Source organism: Sebastes fasciatus, chromosome 20 (assembly GCF_043250625.1).
Source record: "Sebastes fasciatus isolate fSebFas1 chromosome 20, fSebFas1.pri, whole genome shotgun sequence".
NCBI classification, from domain to species: Eukaryota; Metazoa; Chordata; class Actinopteri; order Perciformes; family Sebastidae; genus Sebastes; species Sebastes fasciatus.
Window position 1 is genome coordinate 18,342,314 of NC_133814.1, and position 23,726 is coordinate 18,366,039.

The 23,726-nt window shown below is 38.7% G+C and overlaps 1 protein-coding gene across 1 annotated transcript in view; it reads right to left on the reverse strand.

Moving 5' to 3' along the window:
• The window catches only part of LOC141758549 (paired box protein Pax-2a-like), a 34,541-nt gene extending 15,698 nt beyond the window's left edge, over nucleotides 1-18,843 (reverse strand). Inside the window, exons 1-6 of the mRNA XM_074620087.1 lie at nucleotides 18,019-18,843; nucleotides 15,353-15,566; nucleotides 14,258-14,455; nucleotides 11,012-11,091; nucleotides 10,807-10,926; nucleotides 1,435-1,610 (exon numbers count right to left, since the gene is read on the reverse strand). Coding sequence (XP_074476188.1) covers nucleotides 1,435-1,610; nucleotides 10,807-10,926; nucleotides 11,012-11,091; nucleotides 14,258-14,455; nucleotides 15,353-15,566; nucleotides 18,019-18,061 — 831 coding nt within the window. The 5' untranslated portion in view covers nucleotides 18,062-18,843. The remainder of the gene's footprint in view (nucleotides 1-1,434; nucleotides 1,611-10,806; nucleotides 10,927-11,011; nucleotides 11,092-14,257; nucleotides 14,456-15,352; nucleotides 15,567-18,018) is intronic.
• Between the last annotated feature and the right edge of the window lie 4,883 nt (nucleotides 18,844-23,726).

The window sequence follows — 23,726 nt, forward strand, 5'->3', positions numbered from 1 at the left end:
AGAAATTAATAGTCTCTTGTTGTTTAATAGTATAATGAAAGTAAATAAAGGTTATCCATTGTAATAAGCCCAGAGCTTTTAATAAGCGGCGGTTTCTGGCTGTCGTTTGTGGCGTGGGGGGGTGGCTGCTCCCCAAATGCCTCTTAATTTTTGAAATGAGGATGGATGGCGAGTGTGGGTTTAATATGGAGCAAGAATACATGCGTTCATACATTTTATGAATACATGTTACAATCGAGACTGCGTCAGTCATTAAACATGAACGTATGACACAGAATTGGAAAAATGAACAACAAAGGCAAGAGTTGAATAACACAGCAAAAATGGAGAAAATCTAGGTATTGATTAATTTCATGTTGCCTTACTGTTATTCTCAATTATAGGGGATACAAGGAATGTGTTTTTCATCACAAAATCAATAATGTGTGGGAGTTTTCCTGGTGATCCCTCCAGCATTATACATGCTTGGTTGTAATCCAGTGCTTGGACGTCTCTGACGTTTGTTTAATTAGCTTTCTGGGTTGGGAATATTTGTGACAAAAGTGGAGTTTTTTTTTTGTGCTTGAATCAGCATCACATGCACAGTTTGGGTGTATTTGCTTGTATGTGATGAAGAGCTGCAACGATTAATCGATTAGTTGTCAACTATTAAATTAATTGCCAAATATTTTAATAATCCACAAATCAAGTCATCATTTTCTGATTCCAGTTTCTCAAAGGAACAGTGTGTAATATTTTGGGAGATCTATTAGCAGAAATGGAATATAATATTCATACCTATGTTTTCATTTTAATCACCTGAAACTAAGAATCAATGTGTCTTCGTTAGCTTAGAATGAGATATCATGGTGTCCGCCGTGTTTGTACAATAGACCAGAACGGACAAACCTTTCAAGAGAGCCTTTCGGGTTTTTACATTACCTGAAGGCCACCGTAGTTCTCCGACATGCTTGTGAAACTGCGGTAACGTGAGCCGCAGAGTGCAAAACCGTGGTACTGCCATCTGCCGTCTGACTTCCGTTGCTCCTAAAATAGTGTTATTATGTTAAGGACGGCCTCTGAGTGAGGCGAAAGGCATTACAGTTTTGCACTTGCAATGGGAGGAGTGAGTGGAGGGGTACTCAGTTGGTTGCAATCTGCAACCACACCACTAGATGCCGCCAAATCCTACACACTACCTATAAATATGTTTTTTTTTTTCTGGTTTCTTTACCCCTCTATGATGGTAAAATATCTTTTGAGTTGTGGACAAAACAAGACATTTGAAGACGTCAACTTGGGCTTTGGGAATCGTCATCTCTCTGACATTTTATAGACCAAACAACTAATCGATTAATCGACAATGAAAATAATGGTTAGTTGCAGCCCTAATGTGAAGAAAGAGCAGAAGTGAGTGGGTGAGTGAGTGAGTGAGTGAGTTGCAGCGCTACTAACCTGTTCAGGTTTGACGTGCTCCGATGTGGGGAAGACGTCAGGGTACGAGGGGCGTTCAAAGACCCGGTCCAGCGCTTCCAGCTGCTGCTGGGTGAAGGCATCTGCCCTAAGGTGTTTCCGTAAACTCTCCACACTACCCTGAGAATCACTGTGTGGGCCAGAACCATCTGAACCATCTACAAGAAGAGAGAGCAACAGTCGAGACACTGACCCCGGGAAGCTGGCCTTTACTTCAAGCTATAAGCACTTTATATTCTCCTCATGTGTTTTCTGCACCACCTCTGTGGGGGATCTGAGGAGGACAGAAAGGGATGGAGTGCAGGTTTTTCCCCACTCCTTAATGGCTGTAGTGAACCACTGGCTACATCACACAGGTTTTTTTTCCCCCCTGCACACAGTAGTAACACCATCATGATCTGAAAGCCCTCTGGTAATTGATGGATTACCATCACTTGCAAATATATATATGTTGTGGCAAGCATGTATACTAATGAAAGCAGCAGCTAGCCCATTATTTTCCTCCTTCTTTCCTCCCCAAAACCCCCTTGGTGCTCGCTGAAATCAGTTTTCTTTTAAAGCACAATTTCCCTTTCACAATTCAATACTGCTTTCATTCCCTGAGAGCGTGGCGATTCCATTTGGAAACGGCGGCGGAGGACAAGACGCTTGAATAAAATCGTACAGTCTGGTTCAATCATCCTGCTCTCCAAACACAGGAATTCTCTCCTGACTCCTGACCTGATTACCCGACTGTTGGGAGAGGGATGCCTTAGCTTTTCCCGTTGTCACTTGTGTGCGGACGCTTTAAAGCCTTTACAGACCATCTTACCATACCTCCCTCCCTCCATTACCCCCCCCTTCTCCTGGCTGCAGCGGCTGTGTCTGTAGGTCTCCTCCCTGGATCCCAGAAAGCTTCAGCTCCCTTACAAATCTGTCATTCTAAATTTGCGGCAGATTATGTTCTCCCCTCAGTGGGAGAGCGGTGATATATGATATGCAAGGCCCCTATTGATTGCCTGATCTGGTGGCAAGAGGGAGCTGAAATGAACTTGAAATGAACATCATGCCTCAACTCATTGTGCGTATAATACTCTACTTAATCCCACATTTTTCTCTGCCATGGAATTCAATTGATCAATCATGTCTGCGTGATAGTACCATTTGGGAGGGTTATTGCCGTTCTATTCTGCTGCTTGACCTTTTTTCACCGGCTGAGGCCAGAGGATGAACCCGGCTCTCCCATGAGGGGGCTATAAAACAGAGCGTGACTGTGTCTGAGCACGTGCGAGTGTGTGTAACCTGAAATTGTGCTGATAGCTGCAAAAATGTCAAGCAATATATATCACGAGTTTGCTAACAATATCTTGTCTATTTTCACTACGCAGATGAATACAGGAATTATTTACAAGCGATGCACCGTTGGATCGTTCTCGGTGTCGATACTGATCTTGTTAGGTTGATCAGGTTTTGACCATGATGTAATAGATTTTGTTACCTTTTCACTGTCATTATAAAAATGAAAGCCTTTTGCTATCAGTTCATTCAGTCGTAGCGGGCTGCAGAATCAGTTTTTAGTGGCACAGTAATCCCTGTCCTCATGGTACCTTACAGAAGGGTAAAGGTTCAATAAACAGGTGAGGTAAACCAACCTGATCTCAAATAGTTTGACATTGTAAGGACACTACGTGTCATGAGAACACATTTTAGGCTTATCGCGTGTCATTTGTACGCCATGCAACAAAACTACGGTAACATTCGCAGTTAGGTTTACGTAACAAAACCACTCACTTAGGTTTAGGCAACAAAACCACTTAGTTAGGTTTAGGAAAAACATCATGATTTGGCTTAAAATAAGTACGTAAACTAAGTACAATGCAAACGAAAACAACATCATATAAGTACGGAAAACACATCACAAACGTCACTAAATAACAGGCCACAAATGTCACTAAAAAATATGTCACAAACGTCACTAATGTAACTTGCATCACTAACGTAACTTACAAAACACACCGGTCTCCTGTTTGTTGGACCCATCTACCTCCCCTCCCGCCTGCCATAAACAGTCTTACACTTTTTATTTTACGTCCCTAGCTCTGAGCGTAGCATATTTACGAGGATTCGTTCTTATTGCACGCTAAATGCCTTGCGAATTATCGTGTCATTCATACGCCATTTAGTGCGTCTGGGCTGGGGATTTTAAATATGGGAAAAAGAGATAACTGATAGCAGATCGGTACTCAGTATCAGCAGAGACCCATGAGTTGAGGTATCGGTATTAGACCCAAGAAGTTGCAATCATTTACCTCACAGTATCATCTGTTATGTTGTTTAGCTTGTGAAACACTTAATTTTACCCCTAAATTTCCTTTTACATCTCCTTATATTTAAGGGGGATAAAAACAAACATTTTCCACACTGTATGAAAGTATGTCACTCTCCAGTGAAATCCACGTAACTCCAAATTTTGTGACTTTTAGGTGTTGATCCTTAACCATTTAAAAAAAATTCAACATATTATCTCAAAAAATAGCTTTGCCATCTGGCTTAAATGTATGTTTTTTCAAATGGACACTGGTGGGTGCAGTAGAATATAAAAGAATAGTTGTAGTGACACTGGCTCTGTGCTCCCTGCTTCCGGTCTTTATGCTAAACTAACACCTGACTGTAGCTTCATAGTTAATGCACAGATATGACTCTTGGGAAGAAAGTGAATAGGTTGAACTATTCCTTTTAAGAGGTTAATACAACTGCCTCAAGAGAGAGAAAACAACAGCTCATCTGAACTTCAGGTGAATATTCAGCATGTTTTCAGTGAAGGCCCTCACCTACTATAGCTGCTGCTTGTCACTTTATCAAACTCAATTGTTCTCTTTGCTACCAAAGCAAATAGACTCATTAATTACTTTCCATCAGCCGGCCCGAGCCACAACACCTGATCAATACCCCCCCACCACCATATTTGTCATTCACCACTGAGGAATACACTTCCCACACACAAGACAAACCATCCTGGGTCAACCTACATACTCTTCCTCCCACTCAGTCCCATCTGCCCTCTCAGCTACTGACTCCCATCTGACAAATCAGCAACGTGCGCGTTTTGGTGATGAAGATGATTCTGGTGACATTTAGAGCGTTTATGTAGCCGCGTAATTAAGCTTCCTCGATCATAAATCAGGTTTATGCATCCTTAATCATTTTCGAGACTGTCCTCCTTAGGAACAACTATAGCATCAAAAACGCCATTTGTTTTCCGTTCAAGTGACAAAGCCCTCTAGCGGTTGTTGAAATTATGACTCTCGTCCGTCTGGAGCAAAGGAGGAAGTAGTGTTATGTTAATATAGAGCCGCAAAGTGTCAACAAAACGAGTTAACTGTTTCCGTTTCCTACCAACAGTCAACGTTGGTGTCTTTCAACCATGACCACGATCGTTCTCTGCAATCTAAACCATGTGGTTATTGTTGCAACCATGACAACGAAGGTCCCCTAACCTTAACCAAGTGGTCATTTCTCATTTTAACCCAAACTACACTACTTCCCTAACCCTAACACTAAATCTTACAAAATCTTAACCAACACTTTGTAAGATTTATCTTCCGAAAACGCTTCTATGTTGTTCTGAAGGAAAGTTACCAACAGCGTATTTTGTCTTTTAATTTGGAGGACTTGTTGTCCTTTTCCTACAATAAGTGAGGCATGAAAACACTATTTTTTTCCCCAAATTCAGAAGAATACCGGTTATTTCACGAGAGATTTCTGTATTTGTGTTTTTTCAGTGCTCAAAGTTGGCGGAAAAAATATAATCAATAATTAATGTTAAATAGAAATATTTACTATTTGAAAGAAAAGAGTTTTCGTGTGCTGTTAAGTATCTAAAAGCACTTATCGTCACGACAAGAAGTCAGATCCATTATTTGGACATTTCCAAATGTGCCCATTATGCAGCGGTGATACTAATCTTTGACCACAGTGGCTTTGTCGGTGCGTTACACGCTTGTCCCGCTCTGTGGTCGTTTATTGATCATTGCCGGAGTTGAGTGTATTCATCTTGACATCGGTGCGCATTAACACTCCGGTAACGAGGGAGCAGCCTCTATCAGATCAGATAACCGGCTCTATAAAGCAGACTCCTCTCTGCGGGTTTGGCACCCAGAGGTCACGACCCCTAGCGGGAGGCTTCAGCCGAGGCAACTCTGGGACTGGGAGTGAGTCTGAGTGACGGCCCGCCAAACAAAAACAAAACAATTATCATGAATGAAGAGCAGGTCGAGTAGTTTTAATAAAAAATCTGGCTCTAATAGAGGAAAAGAATGATTTTAGAATAAAAGTTTAAACTTTTTCTCGCCATTAAAATAGTTTCTAAGTTCCTGTTAGAGGCACGGGGAGGTGAGCCGCCACCTTGAGGTCATGAAAGCCCCTCCTCAGATGAATGAGCTTACCCCCCCCTCAGTCTGATCCTTGTTTAAATAACATGTCAACATACATACGCTCTCATTCCCTTACCACATTATGTATTTCACAATAATACACCTCTATAATTTCCCGCCTGATTCAATTCTCGGCTAAATGAGATCAAATTAAAACAAATTGGATGAACTCAGCTGCATTTTGTTTTGTCTAATTGAATTGTTTTGATTATGTAAACATAAATGAAATACTGTGATATGTTTGTTCTGCATCGCCAAAGATCTGTTGATTAGTGTTTGATAGGGATTGATGGGAAATTAATCAACAAAAAAATTGATAATCGATTAAAAATGGACAAATATTCTGTTTGCAGCTTCTCAAATGTGAGAATTTGCTGCCGTTGTAAATTAAAATGTTGGGGGTTTGGGGCTGTTGGTCAAATAAAACAAGGACATTAGAAGTAGTATGAATATTTTCTGACATTTTATATGCCAAACGATGATGAAAGTTATTCCTTATTTGCAGCCCTATGTCTGATCCCTCATAATATTCAGGGGGGAACATTTTGGCAACATTGCTTACTGTCGGCCATCAATTCGCTGTGATGTTCCTGAGCTTTTAAAGGCTTTATTAATCTAATTTGGAGGTTGCACTTAGGTGCTGACATTTTGCTGCGCTCTGAGTTCCTGTGTTGGTTCTTCCTCCCCCCCATAACAGATGCTGATACACAGAGCAGGGTGTGACGGCGGCCCGCTCCATCACTCATCTCCATCCACACAGTCCTCATGACGCTCAGAGATGAGAAATAATTAATTCAACAGCTACTGAAGCACAGAATCACATCCATTCTGACTGCCACTGGCTATTGTTGTTGGCTTTTTGAAATATATGATGATCATCTTTATCATGAAATCTCTCTCTCGGCATTTCTCTCATAAATCAAGAAGAAAAGCGCGGCACAAAAGCAAAGAAAGCGAGCAGTAATGGCTGAAATTAAGAATCATCTACAGGTCTGATTGTGCAATTTGTGGGCCGCTCTGAAAAGGAACGTGTGATATGACTGGACACACTTCATGGACGCTGCATGTTCTCAACAGACCTCCGAGCTGTCTGCTCGGGTCAATTCAGCTCACTCAAAACGTTCACTAATAACACGAAGGTGAACAAAAACATCCGTGAAAGCAGATTTGTACTTAAACATCAGACACTGTATGACAGCTTTTTATTTGACCCTGAGAGGAGCAGCTTCTCCTTTGTCTTTTCTGGAGCCTAACAGCGTCAGTGGGGGTGGAGGAGTGTGGATGTTAATCTGTGAGGTAATAGCTTTTCTCTGCAGAATTGCAAATTCTAATATATGTCACTTTGTAGAAGGTGCGGACAGCCGTGGTCACCATCTCCAGAGGTCTCTCTCGCTCTCCCCCACTCTGTCCGTCCGACAATGGCATGCCAAGTGTAACATGCTACTTTTAATTTGCAATAACACGTGACTATCGCAGATTAATGGCTCTTATGACACCTGTGTCCCTGAAGCTCCTCTCGCCGAGACCCAGTGTACATAACGTGTGTCACACTACATTATCTCTACATCCCTCCTGTAATGGGAGACCTTTTTTTAAGGGCACTGCTGACTTGGAAACTTAGGAGCCTGTCTTGCCTGCTTGGCAGAGAGCCACCGCTACTGCCTAAAACAAATACTCTGGGCTGCACAGCCAATCCATTTCACACAGCGCCCTCCCCTCCTCCTGTAACCCTTCCCCTCCTTTTTCCTTCGCTCATTTTTGTTCATGTTTTCAACCCTCCATAATGACTGCTTGTGCCACAATCATCATGAGGCTTACCAAGTTAAATAGGGCTCAGGCAAGCTACTGTGCTGTGAGGAAATTTAATCCACGCATTAACTGACTATAGACTACTGCCTACTGAGGGAAGCAAAATATGTCTGAGTAGCAAACAAGGCAACACTGAAACACAGCTAAAAAAACACACTGCTTTAACCCAAAAATGACCATGAAACACCTTTCTAAAGCAGCACAAACATGCTTCGTACTTCTATTTGTTTGATTTCAGACCCAGGATTTTCAAAATACTACGGTTTATAAATAGATTCTTGGAAATCCTTTGCCTTGTTTGGTTAGTAAAAAGACTACCCAGTACTAGGGATGTGATGGTTCAATGATCAACGATCCAATATCATTGATTCAAAGTGAAAACATCAATACGTATCATCATATTCAATATATGCCTTTTATTTTGAAATTCCCATGGCATGTCTGTAACCATTTCCATCCAAGCGCATCTCCTTCCTACAGAGGCCAATAATAAAATTGTCAAATCATATGTTAGTTGCTTTTTGTGGGTTGATATAAATGTAGCCGATAGTGTTAAATAGACATAGGTATCGTCTCATATCGATCGCAGGCCCCTGAATTTAATCGGATCGAATTTGTATCATAGCAGACATTGGGATATCAGCAAATATCGTATCGTTGGCAAAAGAATCAATACAATATCATATTGTAGGGCCGTGTATTGGCAAGAATCTGGCGATATGATACGTATCATGATACAGGTATTATGATTCAATATATTGCAATACAGTGAGCAAAGCGATATATTGGGATTCAAAAAAAATAAAATTATGAAAACACACCACCATATACATAAAATCGGAGTTAAAACAAAGTTTACTTTTTTATGCAATCAGAACAGCGGGATCTGCATTTGCATTTATCACAGAGGACGCATCTCTTTGCAAGTGAAATAAATTATTGACTTGCATGTTAACTATTAATTAAAAATCTATAGTGTTTTTGAGAATCGATACAGTATCGTAAAACATAATATTGCGATACTTGATATTTTCTACATTTTCTTACACCTCTATCATGTCGTGATGAAACTTGTGATTTACAGCCCTAACCACTACACTTGTGGTTATAGCATTTGATCCTTTCAAAGACATATTTCTTAAAAAGTGACGAAAGGTGTTGTTCTTTCAGTGTAAATGTTACAAAAAAATGCATGAATGCAAGCAAAGAAAGAAAACAGTTGATGGCATTAAAAGCAAAATAAGGCATCTGTGATGATTTTCATTCAACAATACATCCCAAAAAATAATAATGCATGGTTATACAAGGCCACATACACTCCCGTTGATGACACTGGAGCTACAGCATAAATTTCAAAATAAAACTACTCACTATTTTCACTCAATTTCCACCAAAATTGAAAGTTACTCATGATTGCAGAAAACCTCACATCCAAATTTAGTGTCCTACGGCCCTTTTTCAGAGGACACTTCGGTCAACCAGCTGCAAAATCTTGAAATTCGGTTTATTTTTTTGTCTTTTTGGGGGAGTAAGGTGCACTTTAAGAGAAGACAGCAACAGGACAATAGTGTCTACAGGGTAACATCGTATGTAATATACTATTCTTACAAACTGTGGCTCGAGGCGAGACATTGCTTTTGCAGCCGTGTGTGTGCGGCCGAGGCCTGGGGTTTATGTTTTGGAAAGATAAAGTATCCCTGACCCCGTGGTTCCAGGTAGGCACCAGCTGGCCATTGAGAGAGTATATAAGAACCACAGCTCCCTCCGTCAACCTCAGTACAAGTCCTACCCTGATACACACACACACACACATGAGCGCACACGCACACCCACACACACACACACACACACACACAGCTTTCTTCTCTTTCATCGTAATGCTGGCCGAGCACCTAAATCACAGAAATGGCAGCACATCAGGGGAATCATTTGAGACTGAATAGCCATAGAAACATGGCGCTGTCACCTGGAAGACCTCCACAAAACAGGCCAGCTCTCCTCCTCACACACACACACACACACACACACACACACACACACACACACACACACACACACACACACACTCACGCACCTTATTCCTCTCCATGCCCTTTAATACCTCTTTGCCCTTCAGTAGCAATCTGCATAGAAATGTGTGCATTCTATCATTCGGGGACTAGACATTACACCCCGGCTAATATGAGAGGTCCTCGAACGACTGAAAATGAACCCTCGGAAAAAACGCCAGACGTTTGCATTATGCCGCCGCGATTGCATCTCTTACAGGGAAAGACTTGATTATGTCATTTGCCATGTCCACGTCATGCTGGTTTTTATATCTTTGCCAGGAAATCTACCTCTGACAGGTCATTAGTCATCCCTCCCCTCCCCGCACGCACATAAAACATCAATTCCACTCAATATCCCGCAAACCCCCGCGCTTCTCAACAAACGCCATAACAAAGAAGACGCTATGTAAACTGCCGCCGTGCTCTGATTAGCTCTCATTCCCGAGCACCGCAGAAATAAGGCACTCATTCCCCACCCTGTTTGAGATAACTGCCCCCTTTCCAGCAGCATCCCTCCCGTACCCGAACATGCTTTGCAACACGAGTGCATCTGTTTAGCTATTCTCATCAGACTTATGTAGTGACATTAAGGAAGCCTATTGCTTACAGAACCAATAATCTATATCGCCTCAGGCCCCCTTATATCCACTACTTCAGCAGCAAGAGCCACTTTTGTTAAAGGGAGGAGAGGAAGAAAAAAAAGCCCCTCCACAGAGCTGCAGCGGCTTTCTTGACTGACCTGGGTGGTTGGCTACATCATCTTGACATGTAATTATCTAAAGCCCTTTAATCACTTCCATAAAGATTAATTGCAGGAGACAACAGCGGAGGTCGTGTCTTCAAATCAAAAGACTCCTTGGCAGATTGACACAGCGGTGTAACAGAGTTCAGACTTAAGGTGTTTTATAAGGGTCATCTAGTGGAACCGAAGCGGGTTTTAATGCTGTAATTGCAAGTTCAGCAAAGTGGGTTTTATATAGCATAAAAGCTGCACAGAACTCATTTTTTGTAGGATTTTAGATACTTTCTGCATGCTAATCCTGAGCTTTTTTTCTCTCCTCAAGACAGAAGAATCATCTTACCTTCATCTCTTTTCCTCTTTTCACCGTTGGATCGTGGAATACCCAGAATCCCATTGATGGAGTAGGATCCTGCAGGGTCGTTGGAGGCGCTGGTTACAGGCGGAGAGGCTGTGCTTGGTACTGGGGAAAAAACACAGAAAAAATTAGCTTTGCAATGAAAACATGCATGTTACAGTATGTGCTGATGCTTATGCTGTGAGCTTACCTATAGTATGGCCCGGTGTGGACAGGGACGACCCATCAGGAGACGGATGGAAAGGCTGCTGGACTTTTGTTCGGATGATCCTGGTGGAACAAAGGAGAAGTCAGTGCTGCTTTTTCTATCACCAACTTCCTGGAGACGCCCCTAACATCATGGAGATATCGTGTGATTAAGATATCAACTCATACGCAAGAAGGGATCAGCGGCTCTACCTTTTTTATAAAGGTGAGGTCTGGAGAAAAGTCTTCATTGCACTTTTGGTCTGAGTGATCTTGCAAACAAAGCATGAAATCACATCAATTCACCTCAATGATCAGCTTCACTGACTCTACCTGGCCCACACTAATCAGCTCTCCCCCCCCCACCACCCTCTCCTCTTTCCCCTCCCTCTCTCTCTCCCCACTGTGGAGGGAGTTTCACCACCGGGAGCCGATCGCAGCCCTTTGCTTCCCAGATCAAACATCTCTGTAGAGCCAGCGGCCCCCGTGTGCCAATGCAGGATGAGGTCGTATTGATCGGGGCTTGGGGAGAAAAAGTTGGGGATTAGTCACACGGGCAAACAGATGCAAATAGAAAGCTATAAATTATATGTGACAGGAAAGCAATAGTTCCTTATTGCCTTGCACAAGCTTACGCCAGCATTAGATTCCTTTAATCTGAGTGGCACTTGGGGAGAAAGGGAGCTGTCACAATAATTTGTAAACTTTAAAACTATTCATCATGTATGCCACGAGAGCTATTTGAGAGCACAAAGGGGAAAAGGTCGGGCGAGGACCGTGGACCTTTTTAGGGTTGATTTCTTTGCACAATTTAAGATTTATATCTTTGCATGTTTTATTTCAGCAGAATAAAAAATATTCACCCGCTCAGATAATACAGTTTTGAACCAAAATACTCTCCAGAAATGCATCAGATGATTTGGATATTGATGTTACTGTAGGTGCCAGAAGGCTCCAGAGGAATAAATCTGTCACAAATAAAAATAAAGAAAGAAAAACTCCCCTCGGAGGCAAAGCCAACCTAACAACAAGGCTTCCCAGAGAGCGCATATTGACGTTTTAATTTTTTTCACTTCTCCCCCATAACAGTTATTCGACCCCTTGACTTGTGTGTGCTACATAAATTCAAAAGACTTTATTTGGTATCCATGTTCTTGATATTGAATAAGCAATTTGGGAGAATGAATTAATGACCCGGCTGTTGCTGAAAATCCCCCGAAGAAATATTAAAATTGCTTTCCTTCTGAATCAATAATATCGAGCGCCATTGAGGACCTTTTTTTTTTTTTTATGTCTACCAACAGGGTAGCGTTACTTGTTGGTCATAGTGGCCCTACAACACTATCTCTGTAGCTTTTAATAATGCATGCAGGCGAAAGGTGTTTAAATGGAGCATCGTCTTTTGTCAACAGTCCTGAGGTCAGACGCTCTGGTCCCAGTCACAATCATCCAACTGGAAACTTTGACTCCAGTGTTTTTTTTTTCTTTTTCTGAATTGCCTTAACTGGGGAAACCCCCGTTATAACACCTGGAGTAAAAAACTTCTCTTGTTATTTATTTACAGACACTTTTTCAAGGGATTTTCAAACTTGAAGTAGCATCACATGATCTCGAGGCACTAAGGATGCTTTCATTGATTTTTTTTCGCAGACTGCTCCTTTAGAAACTCATTGAAATGTATTGAAATATTAACCTCCACATAAATCAAAACAAATGCGTCTCATTTGTGTGTGTATGTGTGTGTGTGTGGCACAGAGCAACGCATTGAAATCTGCTTTAAAAAAAGAGAAAATATTCAGCATTAAGCCGTAATAGAAAATTCAAAGTAGCTCTCATATTTGACTGATAGAATTACAGTTCTTTTGTGTTCACAATTTAATTTCCCACATAAACAAAGACACATAAGCCCCCTCACTTCCCCCCCTAACCAAAATTGAAAGCTTTAATTGGAATTGAAAAAACTTTATATGGGGCTCTTTTAATGATATTAATGTACATTTTGAATTTATCACATACATGTGTCTGAGCCTCCTTAAATAGGGCTTTTTAAGCAGCCACGAAGCATGAAATGAATTTTCTTCAGCCTTTTTTTCTCTATTTAAAAGATGTCTTGTGTGGAGCTGTCCGTGCTCTTCCATCAGCTCATTAAAATGTAATGCTGATGCTGGCTCTATGGAACAGTGCCTCTTAACCAAAGTTCATCACCAGGGATCTCTGGTGGTGGAGGGGTGTGGGGGGTGAGGCGGGGTGAGGGTGTGGGGGGTGTCCTGGGTCCTCCTGTAGCTACCACTCTATAACCATGGTGAGTTTCTATATGAAAACTGAAGATTTGTAGCATAAATGATGACACCTAAAATGTTAAATATCAATATTTTACCCTTTTTAAAGCCACAATTAAGGCTGCACTTTTATGCATCATCATAATGTTGCATCAATATTAATTAAAGCGAGATATCACCTAAAATTTTGATGCAATGATTTAAATCAGGAGCCTTATTTATATTCAGGAGGTGATTTTTAAGGCTTTTTTGTTCTTGCAAAGTGTTTTTTTTTTATTTGGCATGTTATTTTCACATGATGCAATATTTTCTTCAAAATAAAATCCTGCAGAAAAGCCAGAGTTTTGCTCAGCTCTCCTCTCTGTGTGTGTGTGTGTGTGTGTGTGTGCAGCAGCAGCACCACCTCAAATTGTAATGCAATGATTTAAATCAGGAGCCTTATTTATAATCAGAAAGTGATTTTTAAGGCTTTTTGTTCTTGCAAAGTGTTATTGTTTTATTTGGCATGTTATTTTCACATGATGCAATATTTTCTTCAAAATAAAATCCTGCAGAAAAGCCAGAGTGTTGCTCAGCTCTGCTCTCTCTGTGTGCAGCAGCAGCAGCTCCAGCAGCAGCACATTAGATGTGCTAAAGAAAATTGGCCTGCTTTATAGCGCCACGGGATCTGGTCACCGAATATTGATCGGTTTTCATCTCGACAGATTCACTCAGTCCTGGATGTACTGCTGATTGTTGAGGGAGTTTGGTCTGAAAGATTGAATTGCACCTCAGAGACCTCAGGCAGCCTCATGCACTATCGGGCGAGCAGGTCCAGCACAAAGTTTAGTCAAACAATAATCTGCTGCTCTTATGGCACAGATACATGAGTTATTGCATTCAAGTGTTTACATCCTGCAGCCCAAATTTACAAAATGAGAAAAAAAATTGCATGTATTCTTTCGTTTATATTAAAATGATTGGTGTCCTACCTGTTAATGGATGAGACGCTGGGGACAGTGTCGTTGTCGCAGACAGCCTCTGCCAGCAGTCTGTCTCTGATCTCCCACGCAAACATGGTCGGGTTTTGTCTCTTGTAGTCTGCGATTTTGTCCACCACCTTTGGCGTGGCCACTTTAGGTTTAGAGCCACCTATCACCCCGGGTTTGATGCTGCCAGTCTCGTAGTATCTGCAATAATAATAGCAATAATATTCTCCAATAGCAATTTTTAAGACGCAATTATACCCCTAGTAGAGTACTTTTTTTTTTTTTTTTTTTTTTTTTTAAACAAGAAAGTCAAACTTTTCTTCAGCAAAACATCAAACTTTAATGTTTTGTGTCTAATATGCGTTTTCGAATATTAAATGATGTCTCAAAACAAACATATATTTTCTTAAAAAATGCAAGAAAAACGCATAGTGCATGCATGCATATCCTCCTGGAAACCGAGTAAAAAAAAGTCTTCCAATTTATTTATTTTTGTGTGATTTCCTTCCTATTTAGGGTTAAAAAGAAAATCTTACAATTTAGACTTTTTAATTTTTTTTTCAAATTTTTGCAATATGTCCACTGTAGTGGACTATTTCAGTGTGAAAAGACAGCCGAATTTAGTAGATACAAAAAAAAAAAATGGCTATAGAGTGATATTAAACCAAGAATACATTCAACTTGATTTAAAAAAAACATATGACATATCACTGGAAAGCCCATGATGTCCTCTTTAAGGGGTTGCTAGAGTAGGTCAAAAGAGTAAAAGGAGATGCATGTGGACAAAATGTCCACTAGAGAGGACACATGTCAATGGGGTGGGTCTCAGGAGGATATACACGGCAAGGATGTAATTCTGCAAAATGTAATCTTTACAATAAACACCAACATACATATAAAAAAATGGAGGAGAAGCCCACCTGAACTCTAAGAAATAGTGTATAATTTACTAAAATAATCATTTCAGAATTAAAAAAAAGCTGAGTTTTGCAGGTTGAGCTCTCTCCTCCACCTCCAACATCGTGCATATATATATATTAATATTTATTTATTTCTCCATCCATCCACCTCGTCGCACCCGGCTCTAGCAGAGTGTACCTGTCTGCGGGGCTTGTCCGGAGACTGTTCACCCACCTGCCCAGGATCTTGCTGACGCAGCCGTGGCTGACCCGCAGCTGTCTGGAGATGTCGCAGGGCCGGACGCCCTGGTGGGCGAGCTCCACGATCCGCTGCCTCACCACGTCCGGGAGGGGTCTGCCGTTCACAAACACCCCGCCGAGCTGGTTCACACCTCCGTGCCCTACGTGGGACACAACAGCCAGAAACAAACACAAGCGTAACATTACATAAAGCAGTGGTGATGGAGGAGGAGGACGCATGGTGAGTTTGTTTTTCTAATTATAGGAGAGAGAAAAATATCATGGTTTCCTTTTCTTGTTTCTATGGAGCAGGTGGATTTGCATTTATTTGTTTTATTATGGAGATGCATGAAATTGCTGCACAAAATTCCTGTTCATTTAAAAAATATATAATTATTATTTTTTTAATTTTATGGAATCAGAAAATTGTTTAATGCTATCATGGAGATGCCTTATTTTCTGCACAATGACAATATAATAGGCTAATATTTTGTCATTTTTCCAAATAATTCATGGGTAAATTGGATGTTTTGGTGATTTAAGAGAAAGCAAAGAGTAGAGATGATCACATCACTGTAAAACAAGTGTCCATAATGAATGTTTTTATTTATTATCAGGCCTTTTTTTGTTTTCTAATTATAGTAGAGAGAGAAAAATGATGGGATATCTTAAGATGTCATGGTTTCCTTTTTTTTGTTTCTATGGAGCAGGTGGATTTGCATTTAGTTGTTGTATTATGGAGATGCATGAAATGCTGCACATAATTCCTGTTAATTTAAAAAAATATATTTTTTTTAATTTTAAAAATGATGGAATATAGCTGGAATATATCTGAGATAACATGGTTTCTTTTTCTTGTTTCTATGGAGCAGGTGGATTTACATTTATTTGTTTTATTATGGAAAAGCTATGAAATGCTGCACATTATTCCTGTTCATTTAAAAAATATATAATTTTTTTTTGAAAAGTTGTTTACTGCCATCATGGAGACGCCTTATTTTTCTGTGTTTTAAACGTTATATAAATACAGAACAATGACCAAATAATAGGCTAATATTTTGCAATTTTTCCAAATAATTAATAGGATGATTTGGTGATTTAAGAGAAAGCAAAGAGTAGAGATGATCACTGTAAAACAAGTGTCCATAATGAATGTTTTTATTTATTATTAGGCTTTTTTTTTTTATGGAAAAAAATGGATATTGCAGCAGGAAATGTGTTTTATTTATTTGCATGTTTTTGTCCATACTTGTTGGTCTATTTCTCTTTGTGTTTAAAAAATATATATTTAACTTACAATAATGCTTTTATTATATTTTTAAAAAATAAATAAAACACAAGGTTACATTCAAGTGCTGAACACCTACTCACACTGCATATTATTTTGCATCTGTCTAACTGTGCAGCTTTAAAAAATAATTAAAAAATATATTAGTTTATTTGAGTCTCCAGTACTTTAAAGTTTCTCACAGTCAAAAAAAAAAGAAAATATATTTTCTCAGCAGAGCTCCACCACGGCTCATGTTATGGCTATTAAGTTACAAGCTCCCTCATTTTCGCTGCACGGTAATTTTAAATAATTGAACGAGCTTTGATTACTCATATTACATATTATTTAGTAAACGAAAGAAGGTCATCCATTATTCACACACACATTCACCAAATTACAAGTATGTGGACTTAAGTTGGACTCAATGCTGTTATTAGAATAATAGTATGTGACTTATTATTATTATTATTAGGCCTAAACACACACACACACACACACACACACACACACACACACACACACACACACACACACACAGTGCGCGGGAAGCTGGATACACGTGTAAATTAAGAGTACCTGCATGTTCTTTGTTTACTATGACAAGTTTCTGCATGTATACAGAAGTATTATATTTTTTAAAGAATTTTAAAGCAGAATATTTGCTGAAATGTGCACACATAAGACATGAAGCTATTTATTCCACTATTATGTTTCCATGTTTGCCTCTATGTCAGTTTATTAGGCTGTTTTTATGCGCCAAACACGCACATACAGCTCTCTGCTGCAGGCCTTTTTTTGTAATATGCATTTAATATTATTTATTCTTATTATTTCTCTCCGTGTTGTATAGCTGCGGAGAAGCTGGAGGCTGATACACGTGTAAATTAAGAGTACCTGCATGTTCTTTGTTTACTATGACAAGTTTCTGCATGTGTACAGAATTATATTTTTTAAATTTTTTTAAAGCAGAATATTGGCTGAAATGTGCACACATAAGACATAAGGCTATTTACTCCACTATTATGTTTCCATGTTTGCCTCCATGTCACACTAGCTGCTGAACCATAACCTGCACTTTATGATCCATTTATTTGTCTACATTTTGATTTGAATGTTTGCTTTTATTGTTTGCTTTTCCTGCCAAGAGCTGCTAAACTGTTTTTTCGTTGTTTTCAATGACAATGACAATAAAGTCTCTATTCTATTCTATGTCAGTTTATTAGCCTGTTTTTATGCACCAAAAATGCACATACAAGCTCTCTGCTGCAGGCCTTTTTTTGCAATATGCATATAATATTATGTATTATTTCTCTGTGTTATATAGCTGCAGAGGAACTCGGGTTTGTGCTACTTACGGTGCATCGCTGTGAAGGGGTCTGCTTTACAGTGAATATCCATTGGATAGCAAAGGAAAGACAGATAATCAACTGAAGTCGCCGTTTTCGCCTTCCGATCAAGGGTGAAAATGAGAAGAAAAAAAGGTGGCTCTCTCTATACTCGATGGAGGGACTTATAGTTTGCCCCCTCCACCCTCCTTGCAACTTCTTTACCCCCAAAAAGTTGCCTCTCTCTTCAACAACAGTCCGGTGCTGGTGCGGAGGTCTGGTGGCAGGTGCGCAGCAGCAGCAGCAGCAGCAGCAGCATGACCGGGATAGGAGAGGATTGTTTCAGTAAAACACGACCTGGGTGTTTTTTTCTTTCTCTCAAAAGCAGGTGAAGCAGTAATTCTCACACAAGAGTCTTGAAAAGGAAATATCTCCTCGGTATCTCCTCAATCCTTGGTGGCCTTGATTCACGCGTCGGTGGTGGAAGAAAACATGCGCACTCGTATGGTTTCTCTTCTCTCTCTGTGTGGATGCGTTATGCTGGATCTTTGGGCTGGGAATGAAGCGTCTCTCTGTGTCTGTGGTTTCTAAAAGCTGCAACCCCTCCTCTTCTCCTCTTCTCCTCTCACCCCTCTCCTCCTCTCTGCAGACCCCCCCTTTTTGCTTATATGGATGACTTGTCAGACAAAGGCAATAGATGCCAACACTTTGTGATTCGCCAACGCAAGAAAAAAACAAAACTCGGGGGTCCAAATGAGGAGGTCTGTGGGTCTGACACAGAGGCAGGAAAGGGGAGGGAGATAAATAAGGAATGGATTCGGAGTTTAGAAATATCACATTATATTTTTATTAGACATTATAACAGCTGTGAATTATATGCTCGCTTATACTGGAAGTTTTGAATCAATGAAAGAGATTATTTTATTTTTTTTAATTTGTGTTTCTTTCTGATCTTTTTCTCTTTTTCTCTCTGGATATTTATGTGTCCTCACAACCTGGATTTAGCTCCAACCTTTGAATTTTTATTTCATTTTTCTGTCTTTTATGTCCACTCTGGAACCAAAGTAGGCCTCAAATAATTTGTTTATAGCTTTAATTCTGGTTTTATTTCCATATAAAATGTTAAAATTGGTGGCTAATATATAATTATAGGTGTATTGACCTTTTTTTTTTTTTTTTTTTTACATTCAGATGATGGTGTGATGATTGTAGTGGTCCAAACTGGGAGCAGTGTTGTTGGTGGTTTGAGGTTGGAGGTGAAACTGCAGCAGTGCTTCTGAGCTTCTGTAGATGGCGCTGTATAGTTTCTCAACATTTTAAAGGTGCTGCCAGAGTCCAGAAAAAAGTAAAACTTGGGGTGCACTTGAGTGCTTGTGATCAAACTGAGAAGTCAAAATATATTCTTCTGGAACAATAATCCATCAGGTGTGGATCCATGTAAGGTATTGCAATGAATTAAACAGCAGATAATCGGCTACTTGGCATAAACCTGCAGTTTAAAGTCCTCTGGTTGGGAAGTTAAAACTAAACAATGCAGGATGGAGTCATGTGAAAGTCAAGGTGCTTCGTTTTGGATCCTATTAATATCATGTTTTACATTTGGAATATATCAAATAAAAAAAAAAATTTGTTTTAATTCACCATATAATTATTTTGATTAATATATACTGTAAATTATAGAATACATATAAATAATAACAACAAACTGAATTTGTGAAGCACTTTTCTTGACAAAGTTTACAAATTGTTTTACAAGGGAAACCAAAACGGAAGACAAATTAAAAGGAAATACAAGTGAATAAAGAAATGCAATAAAATTATATTATATTCATTTAAATTATAATTAAAATACAATAAGATTACATGGAAATACATAAAAAATACAATGAGATAACATGAAAATACATTAAAAAATGCAATTAAAATATATTAAAAATACAATAAGGTTACATGAAAATAAATTAAGAAAATATAATTAAAATACAACAAGATTATATGGAAATACATTATAAAAATACATAAACATAAATAAATAAAAATCGCAAGTTGATCGAAATTTCAGTCAATTATATTTGTCATTGAATATTTCTCCATACATGGAGTGACAATAATAGTAATTTTTAAAAAATATATTAAATAATTAATACCACAATAAAATCTATTACTAAAATTTCAAAATAAAATACATAATCTCAGTCTTATTCTCCTTGCTATTGTTTTATGCACGCGCCCTCACCACATATTTGGCCATATTTTGGGGGGTGTAGGTGGAGTTGGGTGGTGGTGGAGGGGGTGCACCTCTTAGGGGCAGACGGCCACATCTCTTGCTCTGCCTCCTGGTCAGGTTAGGGGATGATTTCTCTTTTTGTTACTGTTTTTGGAGTGAGCTTCTGGTACAATATGTAGCACTATAGGCTGTAATTTCACACCCGGCTGCACATTTCCCTTAAAGCTACATTCTCCCTCATTCTCCCCCCTATAAGACCCCCACCACCTCCCTCAGTTTCATCTCTCTGGTGCCCTCCTGCTCCCCACAATATGATCTCCCCACTGCAAAAATTAAACAGAAAGAGGAAGAGGAGGGGGTGGAAAACAAAATGTTTATTGTTTTTTTAGTTTTTTTAAAGAAAAACATATATTCAAATGTTTACTTTATTTGGTTTGTTTGAACAGCACTGTGTGGTGTGTGTGTGTGGTCAGATGGGCCTCTCTTTTTTAGCTCCATTCAGCTGCTACAACTCAGAGAGCTCCTACAAAGACATTTAAACAATACAAAAGCTGTTAATTAAGTTATCAATTATCACCTTTTTTTTTTTTTTTTCTTCCAGTTTTTCCTTTTATAATTTAACATTAATACTTGTATTCATTTGAGCCAAAAACAGAGACAACTCTGGGTCAGAGTGCTCCTAAAAAGACATTTAAACAATACAAAAAGCTGCTAATTAAGTTATCAATTATCACATTTTCTTTTTTTCTTTTTTAATAATTAAACATTAATACTTCTAATAATCTGAGTAAAAAAAAAAAAAAATCAGCCCAAATTCACCAGTTTCAGAAAAATATTTGCAAAAAATTTGCATCAATTACTGACTCATTTCCACTGTGACACACACACACACAAACTGCAGTATTTAAGACGACGCAGGCGCATGTCAAGAGTTTGGAAAATGTTTTTGGAGCCCGGGTGCACCCATTAGGAGAGGTGTAATGTATTGACAGAGAGCAATTTATCTTTTGCCCCGCTTCCTAATGGCCTGTGCAGAGAGGAGAGAGGAGAGGTGGCATGGAGGAGGAGGAGGAGGAGGAGGAGGAAGATGAGGAGGAGGAAGATGAGGAGGAGGAGGAAGCAGCACCAGAGAGGGTCCAGCATGCAGCTCCACTCTGCCGAACATCAGCTCACACATCCAGGGGAGGACTGTGGAGATGGAGGCTCCTGTGTGTGGTGGTAAAGAACTTTTATTTCTAGAGGTGTGAGAGAGGTGTCATTTATGTTTTTCTTCTTCTTCTTCCTCCTCCCAGTGTGTAGACTCTCGCGTTATTCCGACGTCACCAATCGATGTGAGTTTCCCTGCAGAGGGGAGCTGACACCACATGGTTGTAAGTTGAATATTAATCCTTTTCGATTGAAGGGAGGGGTCTGCCAGGAGAGTTATGGATGCATTTCTAATTCTTTAAATCTGAGGATATGTAAAAAAAATAAAAATGTATGGAGTTCTGCATGCTTAAATAAATAATATGTCAGGCTTTTTATGTGCCAAAAATATACATTAAACATCATCTATTGCTCTTTAAATAAAAATAAATAATAGAGGGGTCTGCCAGGAGATGCATTTTTGGCTAATTTAGATCTGAGAATATATCAATACATTTATGGAATTCTGCATGCTTAAATAAATAATATTTTCAGGCTTTTTATGTGCCAAAAATATTCATTAAACATCATCTATTGCTTTTGAAATACAAATAAATAATATGTTTAGGCTTTTTATGTGCCAAAAATATACATTAAAAGTCATCTATTGCTTTTAAAATACAAATAAATAATATTTTCAGGCTTTTTATGTGCCAAAAATTTACATTTAACATCAGATATTGCTCTTAAAATACAAATAAATAATATTTTCAGGCTTTTTTTGTGCCAAAAATATACATTAAACATCATCTATTGCTCTTAAAATACAAATAAATATATATTTTTTCATATTTGAATGGAACAGGAAGTTGAGCTCCTGTATATATACCACTAACAGACACATCTCCTGCCAGTGTTACTGTATATTGGATTTGCTCAGTGTGTCCATGTGCTCCAGCAGCGAGCAGCCACAAACACACTCCCAGGCTACAAATCTCTGCTGGCGTGAACAGATGGATAAAGCATCAATTTGATTCCGTCCTCGACACCGTGAAAGATTGATTTTACACTTGCTTTTTTAATTTTGCCCATAATTAATTGGATCATTACAACAGTTTTTTCCCCCCATCGATCCCCTCGTTTAAATGTAAAATTAGAAGGTGATCTATGTTTCTTATCGTTAGGTTTATTTATTTATTTATTTGTGTATTTGTTATGTGGAGAAACATACAGCAACAAAAAAAAAATCATCTTTTTAATTTTTTTTTTAATATATTTATTGCTAGTTATTTGAGTGTATGTTTTCTGTTCAATGCAGTAAAACCAAATTATATATTAATAATGCAGAGTTATAAACTCACAAAGTGTGGCCTATTGATTTAAACACACACACACTGGTCCTCTTCAGCAATCATAACGAAAAATCGCTATAATATTTATATAGTTTTCTGTATTTTTTTATATATATAACGTTATTTTCCAGTAATATATACAATTTCAGATTTTATTATAATTATTATGTGCATTGTTTTAATGTTAATTTGTCATCAGTTGTCTGCATCTCTCTTTAATGCACCTTAACATTTTTTTTTAAAACAAATATTCTGCAAATAAATAGAATAACATGTAAAAAATTGTGCTTCTGTCAACTATAACTCCTCAAATATATAAAACCCACACGTGTTTTCAACTTTCACGTGGTTCACGTGACAGGCAGATGATCGACCAGTGTTATCTCACACATTAACTATATAAATTATTTATTTATTTTTAGTTGTCTTCCTTGAGTTCAGGGATGTGTTTGGTGAGAAAACCCATTATCTTATATCTGTAAATATTTTTATTTGTAGAATACATTTTAAAAGCCACAATACATTGTATAAATGATGAATTCAAACATTATAATATAAAACAAAAAGTCGCATTTTTTTTTTTTTTTTTTTTTTATTGGTGGTTCGATTTCCAATTTGCTGCCTCCTTATATTTAAACACTTTTTTTTAAAGTGTGCTTATAAATAAATATGTCAGTTTAATGCAGCCAATTTAACCGTTTACTGTCTTTGATGGGGAATCATCAAAAATTAAGAATAGACGTAAAAGTCAATGCGGAAGTTTACAGCAGCGAGTCAGGGTCGTATTTCAGATGATAAAACACACACAGGATGGAAGGACTTTGAGCTGCTCTCACTCTTTAACAACTCCTATATCCAGTTTGGTGTTAACTCCAATTATAATTCCTCTTATAGCTGCATGTTGGCAGCTTATTCAGCTGATGATCTGTCATTAGTCCTCACACACACACACACACACACACATACACACACATGGTGGTTCCAGTGATTTTATATTGTATTAAAGATCCAAATGCAAGTGAGATCAGGTTACA